This window comes from Oryzias melastigma, linkage group LG5, assembly GCF_002922805.2.
Source record: "Oryzias melastigma strain HK-1 linkage group LG5, ASM292280v2, whole genome shotgun sequence".
Classification (NCBI taxonomy): Eukaryota; Metazoa; Chordata; class Actinopteri; order Beloniformes; family Adrianichthyidae; genus Oryzias; species Oryzias melastigma.
Window position 1 is genome coordinate 1,327,336 of NC_050516.1, and position 10,195 is coordinate 1,337,530.

Sequence of the window (10,195 nt, forward strand, 5' to 3'; positions counted from 1 at the left end):
TGAAGTTGCATCTCTGGGTTTGAGGGTGACACTTTGGTAAGAGGGACATCTAGAAGGGAGAGGTGCACCAGATTTATGGCTTTGAAGTCAGACAGAAAGCAGGTGGAATCCCTGCAGGGCTGGATGGAGGTGGAATAAAGGCAAATGGAGGTCCAGACCAGCAGAAGAGCTGAACCGCCGGCACTGATACTGCAAGCATTGACTTTTTCTATGAAGATTTTCCTACTTTCACCCCTTTATAATGGACTCCACAGCTGTGTAGTAACTCTCCCACACACTAGGTGGCAGTGTGACTTCATCTGCAGTAAGTAGACGATTAAGGAAAATAATTTTAGCCTGATAAACCTTTATTAATGTGTTTTGGTGATTCTATTTCGTGAAATAAAGTTTTATCACTTAACCTTTTCACAGAAATCTGTTTTTACACACTGGCTTTAATGTTTTTTTTCCTTTATATTGAGCAGGAATTAATCTGGAATGCATAGCAGAAGGCGCTAACGTTAGCTTCTGTGGCCACTAATGCTAATGTTAGCTTTTGGAGTTAATGCTAACACTAGCTTGGTTTAATCTTTATTTACTGTGGTTTATAATATTAACAAATAACATATTATATAGTAATATATAATATAAAATTTCTAAAATTATATACTTTCTTAGCCTTGAGCATGGCATTAAAAACAAACAAAAAATATTTAACTCAAGCCACAAATTAGCATTTTGTGTGAGGAAATTAGAACTTTTTGGTATCAAATGAGCACTGTGTGCACACAAACTAGTATTTTGTGGGTATAAATTGGCTTTAAGTGCAGGAAAATTAGTATTCTGTGGGAACAAATGAGTATTTTAAGGCCTCAAATTAGCAGTAGGAACTGATTATACTAATTACCCATTTTTAGCCAAAAAATACTTAATTGTGAGCACAAAACACTACATTGTACCCCCAAAATATTAGTTTGTGCCCACAAAATGTTAAATTACTAATTTGTGTTCACAAAGTGCTAAATTACACACACAAGGCTACAAAATGCAAATATGTGTGCACAAATTACTGAATTTGAACCACAAAATATTAAATTGTGGCTTCAAAGCTAATTTGTGCACCAAAAAATGTGCATTTGTGTTCAAATTATAATTTGAGAGAATACATATCCATGCATATATATGAAGGTCATTTTCAGGGCTCTATGAATACTTGTATTTTAACATATAAATTCCAACATAATGGAAAAGTCTGCATTCAACACAGCTGTTGCTACTTCTGGGAGAATTTTTAGATAATTGGGTTTTTAGAAATCATTTGCAGTTTTCTAAACTTCTGAGGTAAATCCACGAATAAAAAGTTTTAAAAGCTTTCCATTGGGTTGTTTGTTTTAACACGGACGCGGGGAATGAAGATCAGAGTTTTTCTGGCCCTCGGTCTTTGGGTTTCCTCTGAGACAGGCTGGCTTTGCTCAGTAATTCTTAGGTTTGGTGGGTTTGCTTGCATTATTGGCGCACAGCGAGGGTTTATGGCTTTCCTTTCTTTCATTTCTGCGTGAAAGCTTACAGCCTGGAGGTTGAGGGCGGGGTGGGGCAGGCCACAGCGGCTTTTAGGACTATTCTATGGTACTTGTGTTTCTCCTGCAGCTAAAGTGTGGAGGCACCACTCTGGTTCAGGTGGGATTATGGGCTGGGATTAAACAGCAGCTGAGGCAGGTCTGGATGAGCTTGAGTTGAGAAAGAGCTGCAGTTTGGGAGGTTAAAGCTTTCCTCTTAACGAAGCCGAGTTAAAACAGAACATCAGTCAGTGGAGGAGAGAGCAGCTTAGGAAATAATAAAAGAACAAAAAAACAAGCACACAAAGGCCTGGATTGAGCGCGACCTCCTCGGTGCATCACAGCATCGGTGGCTGCTCCTTCCAGTCCACACACTGTTTCCATGGAAATCCTTTCTGGCACCGCTAGTCTGTAAGGATGTCTGTTACCTGGGCGTGTGGACATGACTGCGGTAAAGGCGTGCACAGAGATCCATCTTGAAGGTTTGGGCGCCAATCCCTTGTCTGTTTGCTCACGCCGTGTCCGGGCGCTCTGGTGGGTGTGGTGTGTAAGTCAGAGCACCACACGGATGAGGGAATGATGGAGGACGGGGTCCCACAACAATGTCCAGGATGTGGGAGGGGGCGACGGCTTAATTTGCAGCTCAAAGGTGATTGGACTTCTATGTTTTGTGAGCGTCAGGAGAAATGGGACCGGGCGTGTTGGTTCCATCCAAACTGTGGATCGGGATCTGGAACTGGGGGGTGAGGACGGAGGGGAACTGCAACACAGCACAGAGGGAAGTTATTAAAATGCTTCATATCCCAGAGGAGAGCACAGGGGCGTGTTTTCTCTCACCTGGAATAGGTGACCACCCTGGCGCCGCGTGGCCGGACTGAGGGGGGCGACCGGACTGAGCGTGCTCCAGAAGTGGATGTTCGACAGCAGAGGACTGGGAGTCAGCAGGATGGTCGGAGTCTGACAGGAAGGAAAAAGAATAAATACTTCAAAAATGATCCAAGAGGAAAAAGTCCTTAATCATTCTAAGACACAAAAGCAGGGATTTCATTCTGGATACGTCTTTAGATTCCTAAAAAAATATTTTAATTTTCACTATTAACATAAACAAAGCAGAGAACTGAAAATTAACTCATAAAAACATCCTTACTTGTTATTTTTATCAAATTGAAAGCATCTTAAATTCCCTGTATTTTAGTTTTTCAATGTGTTATTTAATATTTATAACAAACATAAATAAAAACAATAAAACAAAACAACTGGTGTGATCTGATGAGTAACTTTTACATTTCTTGTATTTGTGACTGCAGGATTTTTTTTAATCAACTAAATTAGTGACAATCACAACCAGAGCTCCCCCTGCTGACACATTAGAAACATTGCAGGTTAAACTAAATTGAAGAGATGAGGCCAAAGAAAGGTTGTTGTTGTTGTCACTCCGCTGATGTTTGTGATGTGACGATCTCCTGACCTGAACAACAACAACGCTCAACACCATGTGACCTGCTAACAACATCAGTGGTAGGAATCAAACTTTCTAAAAGCAAAGGCGGAGGAAGAGCCGGGAGCCATACACCCATGGAACACTGCTGCCCCCTGCTGGCCACATCACCACACTAGACTGCTGTGATCACAGTGTCCCGCTCCACACATTCCATGTGGTGTACCTCAGGGTGCAGCTTTTAGCCCACTTTCATTTTCTATCTAAAGACTTCTTTTTAGATTGTAAATCAGCTGTTTTTGCTTTCCTTCTGTGGATAAATGTATTAATAAATTATATCTGAATAGGGGTGTGCCAAAATATCGATATTGCGATATATCGCGATATTTAGTCCTGCGATCGATTCTCGATGGGTTCTCACCAAGTATCGATATTATATTTTCATTTGAAGAGGCTGTAGCGCTGAGCGTCTGAGTCGCGCGCCGGAACTATGGGCGCGCGCTGCATCGGACATTTAATAGTGATGCATGCGCTCGTTCGGGAGAAGCACCGGTGAGATTCGGGCTCTGTAGCGCGTGTGTGAAGCATGTCTACCCGTCAGCATTTATCATCCATCTGTAGGAGATCCAGCTGGTAAGAAGTGACTTTGTCTGAGAGCTAGAATGACTGCGATCACTTACTTCCTGTTTACTGTGGGAACTGAGAACGTGCTTCGCAGTTGTCTGTGTACACTTCAAGGACCGTCGGAATTTTCGCTTTCATGCACTTCAATGTTTAACCTGCTGCTGTACGGTGTAACTTTGGTAAATTTATAATGTGACGTTTTCAAATGTTGCTAATGTTAATTTAAAGTAATTCTTAAATTTAAAAAAAAGCAGGATTTGATGTATGAACTTAAATTTAAATGTAATTAAAATAAAGTACATGAATTCACTGTAAAATTAGGGGTGTTGCTAATTAATTGAAGCAGATAAAATTACATTTATTGCCATTATTATGTGTGTTTTAAGGTTTTTACCTATTGACTGCTGACTGACCAAATGGAAAATAAAGATTGGAAAATAATCTCAAGTGGCGGTCTGAGTAAATCAGCCTTTATTTTTGGATGCTCAGCCCTTTTCAAGTGAGAGAAAAGTGCACAAAAAATTAGGTCAATTTAGAGAGAAGCTGTAAAACATTATATTCATCATCCTTTGGTGTGATGTTCTTTTGGAGGTAGATAGCTGTCGCCACTTGAATTATTTAATTTTTGTTCTGTTGTTTACAACAAGTAGTGTCACTGTTGATCATGTTTACTATTGTTAACATGGAATTTGACAGATAATTCCAATTTGGTTGTAGTCAGTGCTCGTCAAAGACATAGTATTACTGATTTCAACAATGTTGCACAAAAGTGTCTTTAATTTGTTGCACAAAATAAGAAAAGTTGTTTATTATGATTGTGTTTAAGCTAAAAAAGATAAATGGGGATATATTTTCCCAAAAAACATGTTCTTCTATATAATGCTAGTTATTAGAGAGCATTTTTACAAATTATCGCAGTATCGCAATATTATCGATATCGTGAGCAATGTATCGCGTAACGATCGTATCGTGAGGTACCCAGTGATTCCCAGCCCTATATCTGAACTTCCAGGATCTTAGCTGTGGTAATGTCTTTGAAGATGGGCTTAAAGCTAAAAGGTATTTTTTATTCAAAATGGTTAAAAGATTTATTCTTTAAGCACCAATTTATGAATTTGCCATTATATACAAATATTTTTTTACTTCGTTAATTTCTATTCAGCTAAACTATCAGATTGAAATATTTGTTTTGGAAAAAAAACATTAAATGGTTAAACAGTTGCTGCTTAGATTAAAATCTAATACTTTGTATGAACATTAGAGGGTGCAGAACCATTGTTCCATGCTGTTGTAAGTCATAGAAGAAGATATTTTGTTGTTATTCGACCTAATCAATAAAGTTGGATGGAGAATGCACCCGTACAGCGGGTTGACCTGTACTGTTGCCCTGTTGTGTCACTGAACGGTGTGGGCGGAGCTTTCTGCTGCTCACAGACAGGACTCACCTGCAGCATGGCGGGCGTCAGGGAGGGGGTGGGGAGCGACGGGCTGCAGTTGTTCATGGGGGAGAAGTCCGAGGCGGTGACCAGCAGAGTGGGGGGACTGATCTGCAGGACTCTGGGAGGTTTGCGCGTCTTCCCAGAACTCAGAGTGCTGGCTGCTGTGCTGCTGCTCGCTGACGACGAGCTGGTGTCTGCGTCCACCAAACTGATCTCGTCTCCGGACTGAATGATGCCGCCGTCCACCTGACGGACACAAACGCAACATTACTCACATGGGGTCGTAGAAAATTCTGGATTATTTTGAACTGAATAATTAAACTGAATTAAATCTCAGGTGAAGATAACCCAGGAAAACCTGAGACAGACCTTCAAAGAGACTTTTTTATTTTTTGCAGCATAAACTGCTTCTGTAAAGTCCTGCTGTGCAAAAATACACAAACATTTACTGAACTGAATCCATTAGATTTGGATTTCAAACATGTACAAATTCCATATTAAACAGTATTTAGTTACACTTAGATTTATATGAGGAATTCCCGATCTGATTACATGATCAGAAATCAGGTTTGATCACATCGTGTTGTTAACGGTGATCGTTAACTTTAATTTACTACTTAACTATTTATTTCAAAGATACAGTCAACAGATACAAAATAGTTAACTATAACAATAGTCATCTATTGAATAATTGTTTCTATGCATTAGATGGCTATTACAAAATAGTTACCTATTTTACCAGTTAACTATTTTTACTAGTTTATTATTTGCTTCTATGCATTAGTTGGAAGTCACAAAATAGTAATAGTTAACTAGTTAACTCTTTTTTTTTGTTAATATTTAACATTTTCTGCTTTGATCTAGGTAACATTTGACTATTTTTACGAGTTAACAACAAACTATTTTTAATGATTAACTCTTTTTTTGGTCTATATTTAACAGTTATTACAAGTTGACTATTTTGAAATCATATTTAAAATTCTTAGTTTACTATTTTTACCTGTTAACAGCATTTCGTTTAATCCGTTATTTTTTTTTTTTAGTTGATTTTTTTTTAAACATTTAAACAATTGCATCTATTATTTTTTTTTACCAGTTAATTATTTTTAATAACAGTAAACTATTTTTCAAGTTAACTCTTGTTTTAGCCTATAGTTACAGTTTTTAGAAGTTGACTATTTTTGTTATATTACATTTAACAGTTTTTAATTCTTTGTCATTTTTACTAGTAAACAGTAAACTTCAGTTAACTATTTGTTTCCTTGTTGATTCTTTAACATTTGAACTATTGTGTCTAGTAAGTTTTTACTAGTTCTTTGCTTTTACTAATTAACAGTAGTTAACTTGTTAATAGTTAAAAAAACTAGTTAATGGTTAATTTTGTTTTGTAGTTGATAGTGTCACTACATTTACTTGATTGTTCAGTCTAATTCACAGAAGCACTTTAAGTGTTGACAAAAATAAGGAAAATGTGATCTTTTTATTAAATTTGGACTGGAGAAATTCAGAAGATAAATGAGTGATTTTTATTTTGTGACAGAATACGTAAAAGGAGGAGGCGGGGCCACGTTTGGGTGACGTGTACCTTGTCCTGCTCCGTAGCGTCTTCAGGCTGGGAGGAGTTGATCTCTAAGTCGCTCGGGATCCCCATCTCCTCTGGGGAATCCTGCACGAGGCTCGGGGAGGCGCTGGCGGAGCTCATGTCCGCCAGGCCGAAGGGCGCTTCTGACTGGCGGCCGCTTTCGAAGGAGTAGACCTGATGCTGCAGGGAGGAGTGTGTGGCGGCGTCTTCCTCCCTCGGAGGCGGTAAAGGATCGGCGCTGTTGGGTATCAAGCCGGGTTCTGTGGCAGCCTGAGGGGGAAGCGGCGCCGGCTTCGGGGGGCTGTTTCCAAATTTGATGACAGATGAGAGGGGCGGAGACTGTTGTCGCAGAGACTCCGGACCCTGTGAGGTGATGGCGAGCAGCCTCTTCTCGGCCATCTTCTCCGCCGGGTTCTCCATTTTGATGGACTTGAAGAGCTGGCGCCCGTTCTGCAGGGAGTTGAGGTGGAAGGAGGTGTACAAGCCCGAGTGGATGTAGTCGTTGCGGTTGGACTGCTTGCTGCTGGAACCCAGAGCTGCTGCTGCTGCTGCCGCCGCCGCCACCCTGGATCTGTCGGCGAGCTCCGCCTCCTGCAGGCTGCCGTCCACCCTCTTGGCTGTGAGGGCGTCCTCCGGCCGAGTCGGATCTCCTTTCAGGATGTCAGGATAGGACACGAAGCGGTAGACGAACTTCTGACCGTTCACCTTCTTGATGATGTTCTGCAAACAAGGAAAGGAAGCATGGAAGTAAAGAAGGAACAAAAATAAACACAGCAGGGCCCTGTGGCTTCCTGTCCCCGCCAAATTAAGAGCCACAAACTCTGCAGTGCTGCCGCGAACGCCCACAGAGGTCAGAAAACCACAGAGTGGGCGACGCACAGCGCCAGCTTTTGTCTTCTACTCTTTGGTCAGGGCTGCTCGTGCACGTTAGTCCACGTTAGTTATGTTTACGCTCAAAAGCAATGACTAAAACGACAAAGTGCTGCTGGAAAAACCAAACCCAGACTTTCAAAGAAGGATTTAACAGCACAGACTTAAACGTAGGTGTGTGAATTAGTATTTGCTACACACGGGGACACAAGACAAAGAAGCATCGCTCAGACTCATCTCTGGCTTTTCTGCTCCTGTTTTCATCCTCAAAGTTCCTCCTTCTCCTCCGAGGAGGAGGAGCACAGAGGAGGACGTTACCTTGTCGTAGTAGTATCTGAGGGCCCGGCTGAGCTTGTCGTAGTTCATGTTGGGCTTGTTCTTGCGGGCTCCCCACAGCCGGGCCACCTCCTCCGCCTGCAGCAGCTTGAACTCCCCCTCCTCGTTGGTCCATCGGATCAGCTGCTGATTGCTGGAGTCCAGGAGGAGCTGAAGGAGAAACTGCCACAGGGTGACAGAGTTGTCCATGTCGCTCACTGAGACACAAACACAAAAAAACACTAAATAATCACGATAGAACAACCATGGGTTTGGGAGACGTTAGGATTAACAGGACCAGCGTTCAGGCGAGCTGTCCCAGCTGCCCGATGAGGCCGGCTAACCTGAGGATGAATCACCGATGTGGATCGAAGGCAGTACTGAAAGGGCCTTAATGGAATCTGGATACTTTTATACAGATCTGTTTTCTCAAATGCAACTGCATGCATCTTTTACATCAATCCCTGAAGTCCAGAAGACTGCAACTGCAAGTTCTGACACGTCAGCTATGAAGACTATGAGCCAAAACAAAGAAATGACCGAAATGTTTTTTTTATTTTCTGATCTAAGTTTAAACTCATTTTAGATTGGGCTGTGAGAGAACACCAGCTGTACTCCTCTTAATTCTAGTCTTCTTAAGATCTTAAGATCCAGCATTTTTTAGTTTCAGGACTGAAGAAAGGCTGGAAACATAAAAACAGGTTCAGCCTTCAAAAAGAAAAGCAGTTTAGATTCCTTAAGAGGTAAAAACATCAATTAACGTCTCCTTTATTCATTTAATGTGTGAAAACAGTCCATCTTTATCACAAAATGGAAACAGGGAATTCCACAGAGAAGGTTCATTCTTTAGTCTCTGGAAAGTAACAGGGATGCAGGATAATGGAAAAATGTCGACACCTGATCAGAGAACTTTTTGTGCAATTATGCCCTTATTATCACGCATCTCTGTGCACAAATCTCAAAAAAAAAAATTGTCATTTATTTTCTAAAAGCTTGACGTTTTTCTCTGAAGCTCACACACTTAGATTAAAGTTATATCTCAGCAAATATTTTTTGTGAAATAAATAAAAGTACAATGCTCTCATTTATCATGAGTTATGTTCTTAAAATAACCTGTGATGTATGAAATTTGGTAAATAGAAATATTTATTTTACATTTTTTTATATTAGTTTATAGGTTGTAAACTTTATTCACTCATCTCAGAAAAAAATGAAGATTTTCCGACTTCTCTCTCTGTTTAAACTGTCAAAGTTCAAACCTTCATAGACAAATAAGTCCAGTTTTACAGAATCAAAAAGATCTGCTTGTGATCAAGGATTTATGTAAATGTGGCAAACTGAATGTATTCACACGGCACAGAGGTCGTTGATTGACAATAGTCAATAGTCTACAGCCAATCAGGAAACAGAACACGCAGAAAAAAGAAAAACGTGGAAAATTGCACTAAATCCATCTTTTTTCTTTTGTGACTTCTATCAGTTTTTGTATTGTGCTAACGCTCTTTAGTAGCATTTTATTCACTCATCTGTCAGAGAATTGACACTGGATGCAGTAACTTTGACCAGGATGTGTCTCTTAGCTCACATAAAGAAGTCTATGTTTGAAAAGACAAAGAGGTACAAGAATGGCAGTGATTTTCAAAATAAAACACTATATGTGACGTTAACATTAATCTCCTGAACTTCTGACACTTCTCTGGCTGGAATTATGGAGTAAAACTCATCTCCTCTACACAGCAGGAGGGGGTCTGAGCCTTCAGAGTGATGCTGGACAGACTAATCCATGCATGTGTTACTGCATGATTAAACAGCTGTAATTCTCTATTAACATGTCCAGAAGGTCTCAAAATGCAACAGAGTTAAAACATCTTTGTCACCATCTGTCATGGTAACAGTAAACTTTGCTGCGTGCTTGATGAGTTTTGAGCAGGAAACTATGAGCATAACATTGAATAGTCCTAATGTGAATTTTTAAGAAGATAAAAGCAAAGGAAGAAGTTGAGAAATCAATTAAATTTAAACATTTTGAATTAATGTCACCCTTTAACACCAGAGACGTAGCTGGCGACACCTAAATGACACACGCTCTTTGATATAATATAAATCTTCGACCGTTTACACCAGTTCGCAGCAGTTTTTAAATATGATTATGACGTTTTTAACCAAAATCCCACAACCTAAATGCTCAAAAAGCCATTTTTCATGTTGATTTGAAGCCTGTTTTCAAAATCTCCTCTGAGGGGGCGTGGCTTTTTGAGCTAAGCTGAGCAGGTTTTTTTCAGAATTTTGGTTCTGTTGCAGAACAATACCGTATTTTTCGGACTATAAGTCGCACCGGAGTATAAGTCGCAGGGGCCAAAAAATGCATAATGAAGAAGAAAAAACCATACAT

The 10,195-nt window shown here is 40.2% G+C and overlaps 1 protein-coding gene across 1 annotated transcript in view; it reads right to left on the minus strand.

Moving 5' to 3' along the window:
* Positions 1-749: 749 nt before the first annotated feature.
* Positions 750-10,195, minus strand: part of elk4 (ETS transcription factor ELK4) — a 12,372-nt gene continuing 2,926 nt past the window's right edge. The window contains exons 2-6 of the mRNA XM_024269370.2: positions 7,807-8,021; positions 6,622-7,338; positions 5,043-5,282; positions 2,373-2,492; positions 750-2,295 (exon numbers count right to left, since the gene is read on the minus strand). Coding sequence (XP_024125138.1) covers positions 2,197-2,295; positions 2,373-2,492; positions 5,043-5,282; positions 6,622-7,338; positions 7,807-8,013 — 1,383 coding nt within the window. The 5' untranslated portion in view covers positions 8,014-8,021 and the 3' untranslated portion in view covers positions 750-2,196. The remainder of the gene's footprint in view (positions 2,296-2,372; positions 2,493-5,042; positions 5,283-6,621; positions 7,339-7,806; positions 8,022-10,195) is intronic.